The 20091-nt window shown below is 37.1% G+C and overlaps 1 protein-coding gene across 3 annotated transcripts in view; it reads left to right on the forward strand.

Moving 5' to 3' along the window:
* The window catches only part of PTCHD4 (patched domain containing 4), a gene marked incomplete at its 5' end in the record, with an annotated part of 174389 nt that extends 164995 nt beyond the window's left edge, over nucleotides 1-9394 (forward strand). For all 3 annotated transcript variants that reach the window (XM_081140064.1, XM_081140062.1, XM_081140063.1), the window contains one exon: nucleotides 7299-9394. In XM_081140064.1, coding sequence (XP_080996190.1) covers nucleotides 7299-8932 — 1634 coding nt within the window. In that variant the 3' untranslated portion in view covers nucleotides 8933-9394. The remainder of the gene's footprint in view (nucleotides 1-7298) is intronic.
* Between the last annotated feature and the right edge of the window lie 10697 nt (nucleotides 9395-20091).

Consider the following 20091-nt stretch of genomic DNA (forward strand, 5'->3'; position numbering starts at 1 on the left):
ATAAGCCGGCTGCATTCAGAAGGTGGCTTTAAAGTCAAATGGTTTGGGACGTCCTCCAGGCAGACAGCCTGCAGCTGGCAGCCCGGCCTTTCCATTCAATATGCAGCGGTGCCTCGGTTTTCGAACGTCTCCGTGGACGAACATTTGGGGTTAGGAACGCAGTAAAGCCGGGAGGAAATGCTTCGGTTTTCGAACACACTTCGGAAGTGGAACATGCCAGGCGGCTTCCGCTGGGGGCAGGATCCCAAGGCCCAGCTGTCAGCTGGGGATCCCTCGGTTTTAGAGCGTTTCGGGCTCGAACGGGCTTCAGGAATGGAGCACATTGGGAAACCGAGGCACCCTGCAGTCCTTACTGGGTACTCAATACATGTGCTAACTTCTCTAAAACACACCACAATCCTATGAGGTAGGCTCCATTGTTATTTCATTTTACAGTTGAGGAAACAGTTATGGAGAGATTATAAAACAACCTGCCCATGATAACAGAGCTAGGAAGTGCAAGACCTGGGATTTTAATTCAGGCTGTCTGGCTCTGGGGAATGTGTTATTAACCAATATCAAATAGTGTTACTTTCCTAGTTGTGCCCATTTTGAGTATTAAAACTTTTATTGTAATAGTTATTAGATTTTAAAACAACCTATATATACACATATGTATATATATACATATATATACATATATATACACACATATATGAACAAACACATATAAAATGTATTTTTAAAATTTCAGCTTTATGTAGAATTACAAAAATGATGGAATGCAAACTCTGAATAAGAATATATGCTCTTTCCTATGCATTAAAATATGTATAAAATATAGAACACCTCTGAAAACCATACAATGAGAATCTGTTGCTAAATTCCACTTTTAAAATAAGGAACCTAATAAAATCCTCTAACCTTCTGCTAAGTGCTAAGGTGCAAGTGTTTTTTCAGGTTCATTCTGAATTCCTCTTTTCCATACACTACGCTCTCTCCATGTTTCAGCCTGCCTCATTCTGCAATGGGATGGGGCATCTCAAGAGAAGCCACCTCCTGCTTAAGGGTAGTATGAAGCTTGGCTCTCACTCATTGCACAGCAGCAACACAGATTTCCAGGCAAAACCATCAAACACACCTGGCAACAGCAGCTTGGAAAATTCTGTTGAATAATTTCCTATCCTATGTCTTTTTGAGCTCTATAGGTACCAAGAGGCCAAAGCCTTGGCCATTCTTTATGCATGAAGCTCATCTATTTATCCTAGATGAGAGTTAATTAAAAACAGGCATTCTACAAATATGCACTATTCATCACTTTTAGGTTAGACGTCATGGGGATTAGAAAATGTCTAAAAAATTTATCATATCTTAGGAAGCATGAGTACTCTATGGACCCATTTATACTCTGCCAAATGGCATCTTAAAGCAAATTCCTTAATTTTACATTCCATTCCCTATAGACATTTATAATGCTGAACCAGTCAAATTAATGAATTATATGCTAATTTTGCAATTGAACATCACTGATATATATCACCACCTCTGCCACAGAATCATTGAGTAACACTCAGCAGGTGTCCTTCTCATTGAAATGAGGCAAACTACTCTATCTATATCACAAAATCTTATACTGAATAAAGATCTGTTAATAATAAACACTGCAAGAAAAAATTAAAATTAAAAACTATACACAGATTATGGCCCATTTATTTGCCTTGGCCAGGTGGCTTGGGTGGTTGGAGCTTCTTGCCTGTGCACCAAAAGGTTGCAGGTTCAATTTCTGGTCAGGGCACATCCCTAGGTTTTGAGTTCCATCCCCAGTGGGGGTGCATATGGGAGACAACCGATAGATGTTTCTCACTCTAATCTCTCCTTCTCTCTCTCAAATCAATAAAAACATGTCCCAGGTGAGGGTAAAAAAAAAAAAAAATCTTCAAAGAATAAATGAGGTCTTGTTTGAGTGGTATCTTTAAAAATCTCAGTAAGAATTAGTCAACTAAAGAGAAGGAGCAATGGGTAAGGATCCCATATAACGCCAAAGTGAACAATAACAGAAGTGCTGATTCAGTACCCAGATTTTTTTGTCAGCTGCTGCACTGGTTCTGCTGATTGGGACTTTGTTTTTTCATTTATTATTCATTCATTTGATTGGCATTCAGAAGTCACATAGCTTAAGAGCCCAATAGTAAGTCAAAATGTTTTTTTCCACCTGAGCCCAGTGGTGATTTCCACAAACACAGCTATTGAAAACATAGCTAACCAAAGCAGAAATATAACTCCTCAGCTAAATTAGAAAGCTTTCTCTGGAGCAGGTCATAAGGAGTTTGATTTTTAATCGTTTTTTTAAATCCTCATCAGAGAACATGTTCATTGATTTTTAGAGAGGGGAAGGGAGAGAGAGAGAGAAATAAAGAGAGAAAGACATTGATGTAAAGAGGGCATAGAGGGGATAAATGGTGATGGAAATAATTAATTACTTAATTAAAAAGTAAATATTTTTTTTTTTTAAAAAAGAGTAACCTCTAATTTTAATTTCTTCTTAGTAGGAGCCTAGTTCTGTAAATTAATTATTTAAGTAGTTATCTATCTGGATGGCTGGAAGGATGGATAAATATGTCCTGTGTTTATAATCAGGAAAAGGTGATTAAATATGTCTATGATGTGTGTGGGTGCTATTTCTTTTTATTTTGAATAAACCAGTAATTCTCTATCAAGTGAAATTTGTCCCTAAGACAGTAGCATTTTCCAATGTCTGACAATATTTTATATTGTCACAACTATAGAGTGTGCTACTGGCACAGGGGATAGAGATGAGAAATGCTTTTAAACATCAAAAATGTACAGGACAGCATCTGAAACTCATACTTATTAGATCTGAACTCTGTCTCATAACTACCCAAGTAAAAATGAATTTCTATACTGACAGATGTTGGAAAGATTGTGTTTCTTATTGATCTTTGTGTTTAATCTATTGACTAATAGGTCTTCATGTGTAACAAACTCTAAATAAGTATATATTGGGTTAAATTGAATTAATGGATAAAGAAGATATGGTACATAGTATATACAATGGAATATTACTCAGCCATTAAAGATAATGAAACCCTACCATTTGCAACAACATGGGTGGACCTAGGGGGTGTTATGCTAAGTGAAATAAGTTGGACAGAGAAAGACAAATGCCATATGATTTCACTTATATGTGGAATCTATAAAACAAAATAAATGAATAAGCAAAACAAACAAAGTAATAGATAGCTGCCAGATGGGAGGGAAGCTGGGAGTTGGCAAAAAAGGTTAAAGGGATTAAGAAGTACAAGTTGTCAGTCATAAAAATAGTAATGGAGATGTAAAGTACAGCATACATAATATAGTCAGTAATACTTCAATAGCCATGTATAATGTCATATGCGTACTAGATGTGCCTGGGTGATCACTTCATAAGGTATATAATTGTTTAATAACTATGTTGTACAACTGAAACTAATATAAGATTGTATGTCAATAATAATTGGAAAATAAATTAATTTCTATAAATATATAGCTCTTCTTGACACAAATAAATATGCTTCAAGTATATTATTTTTATAATTAAGAATAAGTAATTAAAAGATACATATATTTCCTGATTCCATCTAGAATCAAGAATTACAGTTGATTTAATTCAATAAGAGGTTAGTGGGCATCTTCTGGGCATCTATCACTTTGCCAGATGTTCTGAAGAGTATAAAAGTAATATGAAATGCATTCTCTGACCTTGAAGAATTTTCAATCTAACCAAAGAGATAGAACATATCTGAAGAAAGCCATTTTTTGTTCCAGAGCAAAACAGCACATGGTTGGATGTCAAAACGAGTAACTAATTAGTTGCAATAGAGTTGAAGGAACAGAAAAAATCAATATGTCTGGAATTGTCAGAGATAGCTTCTTGGCAAAGGTGAGAACTGAGCTGACCCTTAACAGTCCAATAGATAGAATTTCAATTAAACAACCAGCAATGAGAAAGGAGAAGATGTTATAAGGCAGAGAAAACTGCATGAACAAAACTAAGTAGATAAGGCTATTCATGGGCAGGCTCATGGGGGGAGAGAAGATAAGCCTGGCTTGAAGAAGGTAAGAGATCCAAACTGCTAGGAAGTTGCCTAATTATGATGAGACTCTAACGAGTGAATATTGATAGGAATACCTTGTAAAATACCTAAATCTATGGATGAGATAAAACATGCCATCTCCAAACAGTGTTTGGAAATTGCGTTTTCAGTCTTTATCACACTTAAAGGGGTTACCTAACCTAATATAGTTCAGCACATCTTCCTACGCATTCAGACCTTCGTGCTATTTAGAGCAGCACTCTAGCCTACATAGCGTACCTAATACTCCATAGAGTGACCATTAGCAAAGGCAAGCTGCATTTAGCTATAGCTCCATGTAGCCTTTCCCCCCTTGTGACTACTAAAGATAGCAAAAGTCCTCATTTCAAAAGACAAGTGCTCTAATTAAGGATTTTAATTACCTTAAAGAATATCCTAATATTACCTTTTTTGTCAAGGGAATGAGAACAAGTATCCTGTTTGGTCAAGGAGTCTTGCAGAAGATAGAAATGAACAACTGATGTTAAGAATCATTAGACTTAACTCAGTGTACATATATGTTGGGTTGGTAATTTTTTATTAAATTTACTGGGGTAACACTGGTTAATAGAATCATATAAGTTTCTACTGCACATTTCTATGATACTTGATCTGTATATTGCATTGTGTGCCCACCACTCACAGTCAAATCAGCAGCATATATTTGGCCCCTTTTCCCTTTATCACCTCCTACCCCTTCCCTCTGGTAACCGCTGTACTTTGTCTGTATCTATGAGTTTCAGTTGTGTATCACACGTATGAGTAAAGTCATATGGTTATTAGCTTTTCCAGACTGACTTATTTTGCTTAGCATAATAATCTTAAGGTCCATCCATGTTGTTGCAAATGGCAGTATTTCATCTTTTCTTGCGGCTGTGCAGTATTCCATAGTATGTATGTGCCACATCTTCTTTATCCAGTCCTCTATCGATGGACGCTTTGGTTGTTTCCATGTCTCGACCACTGTGAATAATGCTGCAATGAACATCGGGGTGCATATATATTTGTAAATAAATGTTTTTGTTCTTGGGTAGATACCCAGAAGAGGGATTGCTCTCAGAACCATTTCTACTTGTTATGTTAAAGGACCTTCCCTGACTGGAGACCCACAAGAGAGAACTTTGGAAAATAAATGGGCTTTATATTTGGAATAAGAAGAACTCCAATGTAATAACAATAATAGTTAATAGTAATAGGTGGACCAATGTGACTTTAAAATCAAAGATCAGCATTATATACATTTAAATCTGTAAATTCCATGGTCCAACTATATAAAGCAAGAATTCTTAGATCCCCATAAAAGAGGTTTGGGTAGATGTTAACTCGCCTACAAAACTTTTTTGGTTAAGAGTAGATTCACCTGCAGAAAACAGCCTTACTTAGACAAACGGAGATTTGATTTTCTTTAAAGAGAATCCAAGAGGAAGGTAGGCCAGGGCTCTTGGTGGTGGCTCCATGATGTCAATTAGGACAAAACTCCTTCTGGTTTTCTAATAAGTATCCTTAAATGACTTCCAGTTACATCACATTATCCAAAAATATATCACATGAACCACCCTTAGTTGAAAGGTAGGCTGAGAAATAGTTTTAAATTGTGAACATTGTTGTCCCAAATAAAAGTGACAATAAAGGGAAGGAATTATGTAGGCCAATTAGCAAACTCTATCAACAGCACAAAATCAGTGATTATAGTGAGACCCCAGCCATGATAATATGTTCTTTAAAGCACTACTAAGTAAATTGGAAAAACTTTTGTAACCCAGAACTCCAATATCTAGGCGCGACACAAAGTCCATTTATCAGGTTTTCTTAAACTAGTTCATTTGTTACCTTTATGCTACATTTTTGTCCAATGGATTTCTTGGAAAATAGCCCAAGCACAGCTTCTGTCCATTCATAGACAAGGTTTGTGTATGGTACTGCTGTGGCTACAAGGGCAAGATTGACCTATGAAGATTCCCATTCAGACAGTTATCAACTGATATATCGTGGATGGTAACTGACAGAGCTAATTCAGGCAAGTGAAAAGAAGAGAAATGGCAGGTATAGTATGATAACATTATGACTTCTTTCTTTTTTTTAAATCCTCACCTGAGGATATTTTTTTCCATTGCTTTTCAGAGAGAGTGGAAGGGAAAGAGAGAGAGAAACATTGATTGGTTGCCTCCTGCACATGCCGGGGATTGAGCCTACAAATGAGGTACAGGCCCTTAGTCGGAATCGAATCCAGAACCCTTCAGTCTGTGGGCCGATGCTCTAACCACTTAGCAAAACTGGCTAGGGCTATGATTTCTGATTTTGTTAAAGAGAAGCAAGTGGTGGTATCTTAAGAGCTGTCAAGTTCTTGAAATAAAACATCTCAGGTCTAATGGTTTCTGACACGTAAGTGCTCAAGGAGTATTTGTCAAATAAACTTTTTGTCTACCATTTTCAAAGTGCGCACAGGGGTTGGTTATAAAAAGAAGCACTCTCTATGCATTTTAATGAGGCGGTCAAACATTTAGTCAGCATACACCTCTGTAAATAAAGTCTTTGGGAGGAGCCCGGAGGAAATGCTTGCTGTGATTTTTGCCCCAAAGGTCTTGCCCTGTCTTTTATGTGACCTGGCATTAAAAAAAATTTTTTTACTCACATCCAACGTTAATTAATTAAACCTATAGGAATTGGTTTCTAAGCCATTTGGCCACCACGCAGATAATTAACGTTGTAAAATCAATTTAAGACCATTTTTAATTGTTTAAAATTATCTTAAAATTTCCTAAATCAGCATGTAAATCAGTCTGAAATGGAGGTTAGGGATTATCAGCTAATATATCAGTTGATCAAGCACTGAATTGGTGTCAAGGGGCTTTTGAAAATGCACAAATAACAGCCCCTGCCCTCACCAATTTATAATCCATTTAGTGAGACAATGTGTGTGCAGATAATGTCACATTATATTACAACTTGTCAAATTAATAGAACAGACAACAAAGCTTCATTTTTCTCAACCCTACCAATAAATCTGGACTTTCCTAAAGTGGAAACATAGAGCAACTATGGCCTGGTATGCAACTCAAAATTTGGGACCCTGATCGGAGGATTAGTGTTTACAGTACTGTTCAGCCTTAATAACCTATCAGGAATTCACTTGAACTCACAGAGGAGGAATCAAAAACAATTATTTTTCTTCTTTTCTTAAACTAGGTCATGGAACTAAAGGAGTGTTTGAGCTTCTGTCTGGATGGCGGAGGACCAGAGAAAATCTGCCCTTCAAAGACAGGGTGGCAGACGCCTACTCGGACGTGATGGTCACCTACACCATGACCAGCGCCCTGTACCTCATCACCTTCGGCATGGGCGCCAGCCCCTTCACGAACATCGAGGCTGTCAAGGTCTTCTGCCAGAACATGTGCGTGTCCATCCTCTTAAACTACTTCTACATTCTTTCCTTCTTCGGCTCCTGCCTGGTCTTCGCTGGCCAGCTGGAGCAGAACCGCTACCACAGCGTCTTCTGCTGTAAAATCCCCTCTGCGGAGTACCTGGAGCGCAAGCCCGTGTGGTTCCAGACGGTGATGAGCGACGGCCACCAGCAGGCAGCCCACCACGACGCGAGCCCCTACCAGCACCACTTCATCCAGCACTTCCTGCGCGAGCATTACAACGAGTGGGTGACCAACATCTACGTGAAGCCCTTCGTTGTCATCCTCTATCTCATCTACGCGTCCTTCTCGTTCATGGGGTGCCTGCAGATCAGCGACAGAGCCAACGTGGTCAACCTGCTGGCCAGCGAGTCGCCGAGCGTCTCCTACGCGGCGGTGCAGCAGAAATACTTCAGCAACTACAGCCCCGTGATTGGCTTCTATGTCTATGAGCCCCTCGAGTACTGGAACAGCAGCGTCCAGGAGGACCTCCGGAGGCTCTGCGGTGGCTTCACGGCCATGTCCTGGGTGGAGCAGTACTACCAGTTTCTGAAAGGCAGCAACATCAGCGCCAACAACAAGAGCGACTTCATCGGCGTCCTGCAGGGCTCATTTTTAAAAAAGCCAGAGTTCCAGCACTTTCGCAATGACATCATCTTCTCCAAGGCAGGCGATGAGAGCAACATCATTGCTTCTCGCTTGTACCTGGTGGCCAGGACCAGCAGAGACAAGCAGAAGGAAGTCATCGAAGTGTTGGAAAAGCTCAGGCCCCTGTCCCTCTCCAAGAGCATCCGGTTCATAGTGTTCAACCCCTCCTTTGTGTTCATGGACCATTATGGCTTGTCTGTCACAGTGCCTGTTCTGATCGCAGGCTTTGGTGTCCTCCTGGTGTTAATCCTGACTTTTTTCCTAGTGATCCACCCTCTGGGAAACTTCTGGCTAATTCTTAGCGTCACCTCAATCGAGCTGGGCGTCCTGGGCTTAATGACATTATGGAACGTCGACATGGATTGCATTTCTATCTTGTGCCTTATCTACACTTTAAATTTTGCCATTGACCACTGTGCACCACTGCTTTACACATTTGTATTAGCAACTGAGCACACCCGAACACAGTGTATAAAAAACTCCCTGCAAGAGCATGGGACAGCCATTTTGCAAAATATTACTTCTTTTCTTATTGGGTTGGTTCCCCTCCTCTTTGTGCCTTCAAACCTGACCTTCACACTGTTCAAATGCTTGCTGCTCACCGGGGGTTGCACACTTCTGCACTGTTTTGTTATCTTACCTGTGTTCCTAACCTTTTTCCCCCCTTCCAAAAAGCACCACAAGAAAAAGAAACGCGCCAAACGAAAGGAGAGAGAGGAAATTGAATGCATAGAAATTCAAGAGAACCCTGATCACGTCACCACAGTCTGAAGGCGTAGACTAACGGATTGCTCTTCTTTTCCAGTATTGCACAATGATGCAGGGCGAGTAAAGCTCAGACCTCAGCTGCTTGAGCTGGCCAGGGGTAACTAGGCAAGTCAGATCAAGAGTGAATTATTCATGGCACATCAAGGTGTCCGCTTCTTGGGGGGAAGAGGGAATCGAAGAAGGGGGGAAATTCTTTGAACCATCTTCTCTACTAAGGATCAGTTTCTGGATGTGACCTTAGAGCTCTTCCAAGGAATGGATGAATCAGTGAAGTGTTAGAAGGTTAAAAGAACCAACTGCTTTCAAAAATAAAATGCTTAAGAGAGATGGAGAAGAGAGGGAAGGGGGCCTCCAAATAGGGAAGACATAGAAAATGTCAAAGTTGCCATGGCACTTTTCATATTTGTTTCTTGAACAGGTTGGTCAAAGGAAACCTATGCACTTGGGAAGTATATATTTAATCCCATCTAAACCAAAGGACTTCCCAATCCATTTTATGTGTACATATATTTGTATATGTGTTATATATACATATACTTAGATTTGTCTTTAGTGTGCATTGACGTGTGTGGAGGGAGATGTCCGTTTGCAGATAAGCCGGCCTTTCTCTAGAAAGTCAAGTCAAACTTAGCCAAATACAGGAGCATTCATGGCCATTCAAAATCAACTCAAGTGTTTCAGCAGCAGTTTTATTCAACTGTGGTAGGCAAAATAATCAGAGATGTGAATCTACTAGATTCTATATATCGTGTGTTAATCTTTGAGATTCTTGCTTTGGATGGTTTACAAAAAACCCCACAAAAGGCATTTGAATTAATTACCACCTGGTCAAAGTTTAAAAATCTCATGTCAGAGCTAAATACTTGACATGGCTTTTTATTGGCTTTTAATGGTTTTCTGTATTTGAAAAGACTTATTTGGCTTCTTTCAGAAAGCTCACCCACTGCAAATGAGCACTTAATACATATTGCCTGTTCATGTGTGTATAAGGGTAAATAAGTGTGTGCTTTTGTCGTGTGTGTGTGTGTGTGTGTGTGTGTGTGTGTGAGAACTGGGGCATTCAATAGTTATAGTGTTCTCATTTTAGACGGTGAAAATATACTGCCATGGGATAGAGATAATTACCATGAAAGAAAGGAGACATAACTAGGAAACTTGTAGAATGAAATAGAGTAAATGGACCATTATCACTCATCATGTGCCATCGACAAGTTCTCAGTGTGAAGAAAATATTCTAATCCTATAAAGTCTATTTTGTTCCTTGCGTTGATATTTGGAACATTACCCCAGGCCACAGTCACTGTCGTAGTAGTCACTGTAACTACAGCAATACCGTTCTTTTAGCTCCTTGCTGTATCATTGTTCTTGTTACCTGAGAAGTGCTCCTCACTTGGCCCACCTTCTAGGGTGATAGTAGCTTTCCACAGGTGGCAATGAATTGTAACTGCTGCTGAATTCTCTCTCAAAAAAAGTACCGAGGTAAATGTTTTCATTGAGCTAAAGTTTAAAACTGCTCCCCAGCAGATAGACTCAGTCTGTTGGGTGCTCACTTGGATTAATGCTGTGCTTTCTGTCACAGAAAATTATTAGAAAATGCCTTTTCCCATGCCAAGTAGTAGAATATGTTAATTTTCAGGTAGGACTGAACAAATGTCCAACGCTCATAACATCTGTTAGCTCTTTTTCCTTGGAAAAGAGCAACTGTTTCCCACCAACTTTGGTTGTATATTTTAATTGAATTTAAAATATTAAAATATTTTTTTAAAAAACTAATCTCCTGGACTTAGTTAAGTTTAGAAAAGTGATACAGTAGATGTAGTCTTTGGAAATGAATTTTATAGATTAATGAAGTAACAAGTGTACCTATTACAAATTAAGAGTTTACCACAATATTAAGGGAAAGGGGAACTGTCTCTAAAATAAAAACATTTAACCAAATTTTATTTTATTAAGTGGAGTTTGTTTTGTCCTACCTTGAGGTAATTGAGTTCCTGTTAGGAATGATCCATGTCTTTTCAATTGTGTTCACTGGGGCACAATATCAGTGGATCGAGTATGGAAAATAATTGCCATAAACATAGGGTTATTGGTCTTACCTTATTTGTAAAGTCTCGTCAAAGATAACCCTAGCCTTTTACCTCTTGAACTGCTCTGCTAGGATGAACCGGTGTTTGGCATTAGTAGCCATGCAGACCATGATCTCATATCTGAAGTAGACGTTTCTGAGGAGTTGGGTGTTTCTTGGGGACGAGGGGGATTCTTCTTTCACAGTTTACTCATTATTTGTGAAGATATGTTTTACATCCCTTTCAAAAGGTGAGAAGTAATCACCTGAGAAATTCTACTAACTATATCACTCTACTTCTTTCCAAGACATGCCATACCCCCAAGCACTTACCAATTTTTAAAAAGCTTGCCTACTTGGGTCTTTTTTTCCTTAAGTACCTTAATTACCTCCAATTTCACATGTAGAGAAAGTTGCAGAGTAATTTATATAGAATCAAGCATGCCCGTCGCCAAATGCATATGGGGATAGTGGGGTATATTGTCAAACCCCTAGGGTAGTTCTAATTCCTTAATCTACATAGTGTCTATTTGGAAAAGAAAAAAACATTCTTTTGGGGTTTATATCTTCAAGGGTTAAAGTGACTAAGATAAATATGAATTTCTTATGGCTCAAGTTGTAACAAAGTGACTAGAGGTGTGGAATTTTGGAAGGGACATTATCTTTTCCAGGACACCATGGTACTCTTTAGTGAACTGTAGCAATAATTTATTGAAATGGAATTTCTTGTTCTGGAAGAGTTAATATACCACTCAAAATGCCCTAACTCAGTCCCAGGAAGCAACTGAAGCCCAGGAAGAATCTAATAGCATCACTTGCCCTCCCAACCTCCCTCTGAAACAGATATTTCCAAGAATTCCGCTTACTGAATGCCAAAACACATCCTAAAATATGAGATCATGATTTGCACGTAACACCCAACCTCTGCCTTTTTCAATAGCTTGTGTGCAGCTCTCCCTGGTTTTTCAAGTTTACTCTTGTTGTTTTGTCCACTTGTGAAATACTGATGGTGTTCGAATTAGGAACTTATCTACTGCTAGAAGATGGCCAGTCAAGTCCTAGGAGAGAAGAAACCTGCAAGAAATGTCTCAGATATGTAGAACATTTTATTTTGTTGCACCTGTTTTTTTTCCCCTTAAAGTGAGAGGTTTCAAGTTTGTAATAACCATACCTTTTCTGAATCTAAACTGAAATGTGGATTTGTGTTTTTTTCCCCATCAGAATTTATATTTAAATTAGAAAGACCATAAGAGCTTACTCTCCATGATGGTTAATAAAACTTCAAAGAGGTACTCACTTAAATTGTAGAAAGAAATTTGACTACAAGTTAAATTCTTAATCTCTTATAGTTAAAGGTCATCATGTGCTGACTTCCACCATGCTGACTTCTTTTGAAAGGGTGTACTTAAAGGTCAACCCATTAATTCTTCTAGGGACTGTGAACCTCTTTGAAAGTTGTGCATGAATATTCCATGAAAGAATTATTCACTGTGGTTGTATCGTGTGAGTATTCCTTTCCCATTTCATTCCTATTTATTTCCACAGAATTTTGGTTTTACCTTGTGAGCTTAGAAGAAGAATTGTGACAAATGAAGCTTCCATGATGCTAGAATAACCATTCTTGAATGTTGATTTCAAGAGGGTGAGAGTTTTGTCCATTTGTAATTACCCATTACACAGTCTCATAATAAGCTAATCCTTCTAGGCTTGTTGATAGAGCTAGGGATTAACTATTGCCATTCAGAATTACATGTATTTTTATAAGTTGACTGAAAATATCAAAATTACAGTCACATATTTTTATGACCAAATAGTTATGAATGCCTGACACTATGCATGCATTGTTACTAAATAGTACATAGATTTTTAAAGACACTATTTTCATGGTTATTGCAACTTTTATTAAAATTATCATATCACCTAGTAATAAATGCCTTGTAGGTTTTGGTCCCAAGGGCCTAAATTCCATAGGAAGTTCTATCCCAAGGGGAACAATTTAAAAATTGACTTCCTTGGGTGTCAATGGCAGCAACCTCTTCTAGAGTATCTTCTGGAAAATCCTAGAGGCTAAATCTGGCTTCCAGGTAGAGGACATACCAGATTCTGTGTCAGTCAGTAATTAAGCATACTTTAATGTCCTGTGTTAGCTAATCTCATGGTGATCCAGAGAATACAATGCCTTGAAACTGAAATTTAGATGTTGTCTCCTGTGGATTGGAGAACTCAGTGATTTGCTTAACCTCTTTCTAGAGAGATCTCTCTATTCAGTCTATTTTGTTGGTGTTTGCAAATGGTATTGATAATCCTTTCAAATGTGAACCTGAAACCTGTAACTTATTTCAAAAGAGATCTAGAAGAACTTTTATTCCTTTAAAAAAAAGAAAAAAAGAAAAAAAATATATGTTTAGCTTTTTCTGTGTTACAAAAAAGTTTTGTGACCAATTTTATGACATTGATTCCAAACCCATCTATAGCTGAATTGTTATGCCCTTGAAATCTCCCTACCTTGAATCTAAACATAAAACTCAGCATCATTACTGTGGTGCAGGCATTTACACCAACCCTTTGTAAGCAATGACCTGCCAATATATTGTGTAGAGAAAAAATGAGCTAATTTTTTCATTGATTTATCTCCAAAATCATGACTACAAATATATTTACCCAAATGAAAGCATAAAATTCACAAATGAAAGCAACAAAGCCTCTTTGCATTGGGTCCAGCATGGGAGGGACTGTATGTAGGCATAGCAGCAATAAATTACTTTAATTTCTAAGCTACATGGCCAAGATTTGAGTCACCATCATGTTTTCATTAGAAGGACAAGAGATAGTGTTCTGTTGGAAGTTTTGTGGAGTCAGATCAGACAATGTTTGGAATAAGATTGAAAGGATGTTGAGAAATGAGCCCACATGCTTAGAAATTAGGATGTCTATAAGGAGGTGTGATGGACAGGTGGGAAAATTCCACATATTTTCCAGTTTAGGATACAGCACAGAGAATTGCATGGTGCCTCAAAACTATAGATTCTTAACTGCTAACAAATTGATTATATGCAAATATATCCCACTTGAAGGTTTTTTTCTCATTTGTCAGATTCCTAATCTGTTCTTTGCAGGGAAAGTGCACCTGAATTTCCAAGCATGAGCCCTAGATCATTTTATGGGTGAAAGTGGGTTACTAGGAATACTCCTTGAACAGAAACCTCAAGCAAGCTCCCAGATAAGCATTATTCATTCCCAGGGATGGCTGTTGGCATTGATCTGATTTTGTACATCCTTGAAACATAATTAATACTTTTTTGATGTTTCTCTGTTCTTAATGAGGACCTCTCTATTGCTCATAGAAAAGTCACTTGCTTTTCTTATAAATTGAAAACCTATTCAAAGAAAGAAATATATAGGGTCAAGAATAAGACAGATGACTAATCTACAGGTAACATCATATCTCTTCTGCACCTCTAAATATGTTGTCAAAATTAAATGGGTTTATCCCCTAAACTGAGAACCTCTATAATGTACATAATTTTAATGTATTGCGTATTTATAAAAATCATTGCTAAATTTGTACTTTTTTAAATGATAGAAATCCAGTCCCTACTATTTTTCCCAGTTCTCATGGGTCATGTTAATTATGAAGTCTTAAAAATCAGAAGGAAATGTTAGAAACAGAGGAGGAGAAACATCTACTGGTTATGTGTGGTGCCTGCTTCATGTCACATGTTTGAACTGGGATTTTTAGGAGTCATTTCTAAGTGTGTTCTAGGTTCCAACATGGCTAACGGCAGGGCCAGATAGAGGAGCAGAATGGTTTCCTTTTCCTCTGTCTTCATGGTTATTAGAGCAGCCCTATTGCCCACAGGAAGAACTTGGGAAAGAGTTCCTTGAAGAACTCCTTAGGAATAACTAAGAGAGACTGTCATGGGTAAAAGAAAAGTGGAGATTAGTGTAAGTGTGCTGCTTTCCAGTCCTGGATAAATTTATGACCTTGGATATTGGCAGAGATTGCCTACACTATGTTGTGGGGAGCATCTAAGTTATCTAATGTAAGATGTCCAAGAGAATTTCCCTCTGGAAACTGAAATATCTTTCATCATTCCATTTGACTGATTTGCTGGCAATTGGTAGCCACAGTAAGAGAGCTGGAAAAAGACCAAACTGTTATATTCTCGCAAGCCCTGTGGCAGTATGCAGCATCCATTTTGAGGTATAATCAAGAAATTCTGGCATATTTTCTTCTTAAACAGAATAGTGCTGGGTACTGATAAATTATACCTTAAATTTATCAATGCAAATAGCTCAAAGTTTAGCAGAGTTTAAGTACCAACCTTATTATACTTTCTTGTTAGTTATGCATATTTTCCAGCAATAGACTTTCTTGCTCTTAAATAGGAAATCTGTTGCAGATTGTAAAGGGCAGAGATCTCTCTAAGCTACCTCATAAGGGTATTTAAAGACAAAATGGCATGCAACCTTTGATTAAATGGCAATATATTAAAGCCACAAAGCAATATTATTTATCACCTCTCTTGGATGCTCTTTCACTTTATAAGTTGAGACCAAGCTAAATGTAAAAGAAATACCCGTATGTGCAGTCCTATTTGTGCATTCTGGTTAATATAACATTCATTAATATGAAATCTCTCAGGGCAGTTGTTTGGTTGTCTCTCTACAGACGTCCCAGAGCACAAAACTTGGTTCAGAAGAATAATTAACCTGACATTGACTTTGAGGCAGAGCCTATTGAGTGAGGTGCACAATATTCAAATAACCTGTGAATAATCCCAAGTGAACTTCTTATTCATGGAAGGAAAATTCAATTTGCTTCTTTACCCTAAACAAATAGAAAGAAACAAAGCTACCAATAGTTGGCATTTTACTTAAGTTTTCTTTTCCACTGGATATCATTACTGTTATTTTTGGCTAAATTGGAGTTCTGAAACATGGGTCACTTTTGGAAGGGTTACAATCAGTGAGAAGAAAACTACTAAGAAGAAAAGAAACTCTCTTGTCCCATACATAGACAAGTTGCAGGAATGAAAGTAAACCTTGAGTATTTTCATTTCTTTTCCTGATCCTGGCTAAACAAAATGCTAATTTCTCTAACAAAATAAAGAATGATTTAAAAGTATGAAATTATAAGACTTCAGTGTCTTATCAATCCAATCCAATAGCAAACCGTCATTTTCAGGTGTCTTTCCTTCTAAGAACATTATTTTTTAAATATTCAATGACATATTGGTTCTTACCACATCTCATTTATGAAAACAGCCTCACTTATCACTCCTAAAATATACAAATAAACTAAAAAGCCATTTAAGTCTCTCTGCTTTACCACTCTGTATTTAGGGCTCTAAAACTAAAGTTACTTATTGAAGAAAGTTTTAAAATTTTTTGACCAAAAATGTCAATATAAAAAATATTACATGTTATATTTTCATTCCAAAATATCTTCAAAGTAGGGAAATGCCCGAGTGCCCATTTTAGATCTTTCTAAGAAGCAAATATTCTCATATGAGCCCTTCAAAATCTCAAAATTGCCTGCATTTGGTTCATTATCAAAATTTACCTCCATTCTCTATAACTGAAAATACAGTTTATAAATGAGATTTTCCTAACTATAATAAAAATAAAAATAAATTATTCCTCATAGGTTTGCACATGTAAACATACATTTAATGATCACAATAATCTCATAACTCAATCCAGGGGAATCATGTTGCAAATATTTCCTTGTGTATTTCATTATTATTTTCCTCCTTTGGATACACAGAGCTATAATAATTTTATCAAATTCCTCAGGATTACTCTGTTTATGAAATCTATGGTCTAAAGCCTAAAGGTAAAAACATAAGAAAAATAACAAAGTCTTAGCTACTTACAAAAATGTCATCTCAGTATATTTACTATAATGCCACTAGGCAAAGGTATTTACAGTATTTCTGACTATTTTGTCCTTTTATTTTAACAGCAACAAAAAATTAGGACCATTAGTCATAACAAGGAATAGTTAGCATATTAAAATAGTGATAGATGATACAGGTGTTTACTCTTTAGTTCCCAGGGTCAGTTGACTTCACCAATTCTTTCTAAATCGCTATTCCAAATGCTGCAAGCTGGTCTGTCCATGCATTCACTGTACTCTCCTTCATTTCTTTTTCTTTTTTTTAAAGATATGTTTTTATTGATTCTAGAGAGAGAAGAAGGGAGAGGGAGAGAAAGAGAAACATGGATGTGAAAGAGAAACCTCAATCACTTGCATCCCGCAGGCACCCTGACCAGGAATCGAACAGATGACCTTTTGGTGCCTTGGGCGATGCTCAATCAACTGAGCCACAGCAGCCAGGGCCCTTCTTCATTTCTTATTGTTAGTATGAAATGCCCCACAGAATGTCACAATACATGACTTCTTCATCTATACTGAGTGGGATCTTTGGGCCTCCTCTCCTTTAGGGATTCTTCTAACAAGGAATTTAACTTCTTAAACATAACATCTCATGACATCACAATGTAATGTAACAATCTATACTTCTTAGGCCCTTTATTGAATCACAAGTTCTAATATTTATAAATTTTGTCCCTTAAAAATTCAAGAATAAATGCATTAAAAGTAGTATCATGATAATATATATCAATTATTCCTACATGGTTAAGATAAGGCAAATTCAAACTAGCTTGGCATTCCTGAGGTATATTTTTATAAATCTCTAAGTTCACAAATATCTTTATAACATAAATTATTAAAGTGTTATTGAAATATTTAGATGACCCTTTAAGATCCCTAATAATTGTACTAACTTCAACTCTAAAGCAATTTATAGTTAGTTCAAAACAAAAACAAAAACTCTGCTCAAATCTTCTCACTGCATTACATTGTATAACTGCAGGAACATTGACTGTAAAGTGCTTGAACCAGTGATTTTTTACTCTGTGAGAGTTACAGAGATGAAACAATAATAGACTGGTGGCTCTTGAGCAGTCCAGGGGCACACTCAAAAAGCACATCCCTTAGTCTGCATGTGAGACAGTTCCAAGTCTGGGTGAAACTAGTCATGAGCTGTCATCACAACTTCTAAATATTAAAATCAAGAATGTCAAATCTTCAAATGCCCAAGTCCACTGTTTTCTCATGAAAAATGTGTTGGCATTGCAAGGCGTGCATATAACCAACATTCCCAGGATTTACGTGCGCCTGGTGCCAAAATTACACTGAAGCAATGTAATAATCGGCAACCCATTGTAGGAGCTTTTGTCATTGCAAAGTCATCTTCATCATTTGCATGACTAAATCGAGAACTCTGTCTAATAACATTTCATTTTATATTGTTTTTCATATTTTTTTAAACAAGGATGCCAAGAATTTTGTATAGAAATGTCTAGATTTATTCAATAGCCATTTTCCTGTCTAAATTTAATAATTTAATCATTAATTTATTTTGTTTTGTTTTTTGCTTAAATATGTTCAATTTTTTTTTAAATTTCTAAAATGATTTTTCTTAGAGTAATTGAAACATGTTTTTCTTTTAGGTAAGAATGAGCATGACTAGAAAGGAGTGAAATAAGGACTTAGAAAACTAAACTGGCCAGGTGAACATATTTGCAAACACCAAAGTTTGAGAAAAGAATTATCCATTGTTATTTATATGTGCTCCAATCTGAAATTCCCTACTGCTTTTAATAATGGCAGCTGGCAAGGCAAACAGTATATAGAACAGGTCCATCTGCTTAGCAGACACTTGCTGATTATATAGTCAGTGAAGAAATAAGTGAAAGAACTCTCCTGTCTGCCTGTGACCTAATGAAAAGTGAGTTACTTAATAATCTGAGTGAAGGCCTAAATGTGGGTGTTTTGGCTGTTGTTTCATTTTATTTTCTGGAATTCTCCTTGATAATGAGTTACACAGGAATAAGGCTCCATATAAAGGATAAATTTCAGGTATGTTGAAACTAACTGTCCTTTCCAATAAGTTGAAATGCTAGAACCAACAGCTATATACATCTTGATACTGTTTTATCTGTTAAAGTGAAGGATCCAAAAATTAAGCAACAACACTTAAATTTATAATCTTAATTGCTTAGAATATAGCATTTACAAGAACCACTGTAGGGCATGAGTTTGATTCTCCTGTTCATGGCACACCATATTCTGTCATAGATGCCTGTGGCCACTTGGTCACCACATATACACCTGGTGCCCCTCAATGTGCAAGAGTGAGAGATTGACATGGATCAACTGGAATTCAAACCTTCCCAGAAAGCAATTCAAACTAATCATCTCAGTTAATATTATTCAGTTTTGGCAGTGATTCAAATAACATCTGCCTCATAGGATAGGTATTGTTATCCCTGCTTTATAGATTACTTTAGGAAAGAAAACATTGTAAACAGTACTACATGCCTATGGTGCAATACATCATCTTTTCATCATAAATCAATACGAACGGTGCCTGTATAGAAGGATACAAATGCAAATTATATGTGATGAAAATATGTGCATAGATTTTTCTCTATGCCCTTTTCTAAATGCAAAGTTTAAGACAATGCTTTAGTTAAAATGCTTAAAACTATTTTTTAAGTCATATACTTAAGAGTCACTTTTACTTTCTTTGGAGATCACAGTGGGATATAATATATGTACATAGTTTTAAACTAATCAGTTTATACACTAACCTTTTTCTTTTTTATAATTAGAGTCTGAATTATAATAATTAGTGTTCCCCAAAACCAGCAAGCAGGACTATAAGGAAGTTTGGAGGAGCATATTTTAATCTTTAAGCCTGGGATAAGCATTTCTTTATAATGCTGCTGGGAGTTAAAGATAAGGTTGAAGTTGTAGGGAAGCCACATTTTATAGCTGTTCAAGAGTTACATGTTCACAGAGTTGGAATGGACATAAACCCACCAGCCAAGTAGCCATAGGAGACTGTGGAAACCACAGACACTCCAAAAGACATTTTGGGTATTCCCAGAATTGGCAGCACCTTCTACAGAAATTTTTAAAGTCTCAATACCCAGACTGCATTCCAGGCCATTTAAATTAGTATCTCTACCAGTGGGACTTTGGTCTCAGTACTTTTGTAAGTTCCCTCAGTGAGTTCAA

This window comes from Miniopterus schreibersii (genome assembly GCF_964146895.1).
Source record: "Miniopterus schreibersii genome assembly, chromosome: 6".
Lineage (NCBI taxonomy): Eukaryota > Metazoa > Chordata > Mammalia > Chiroptera > Miniopteridae > Miniopterus > Miniopterus schreibersii.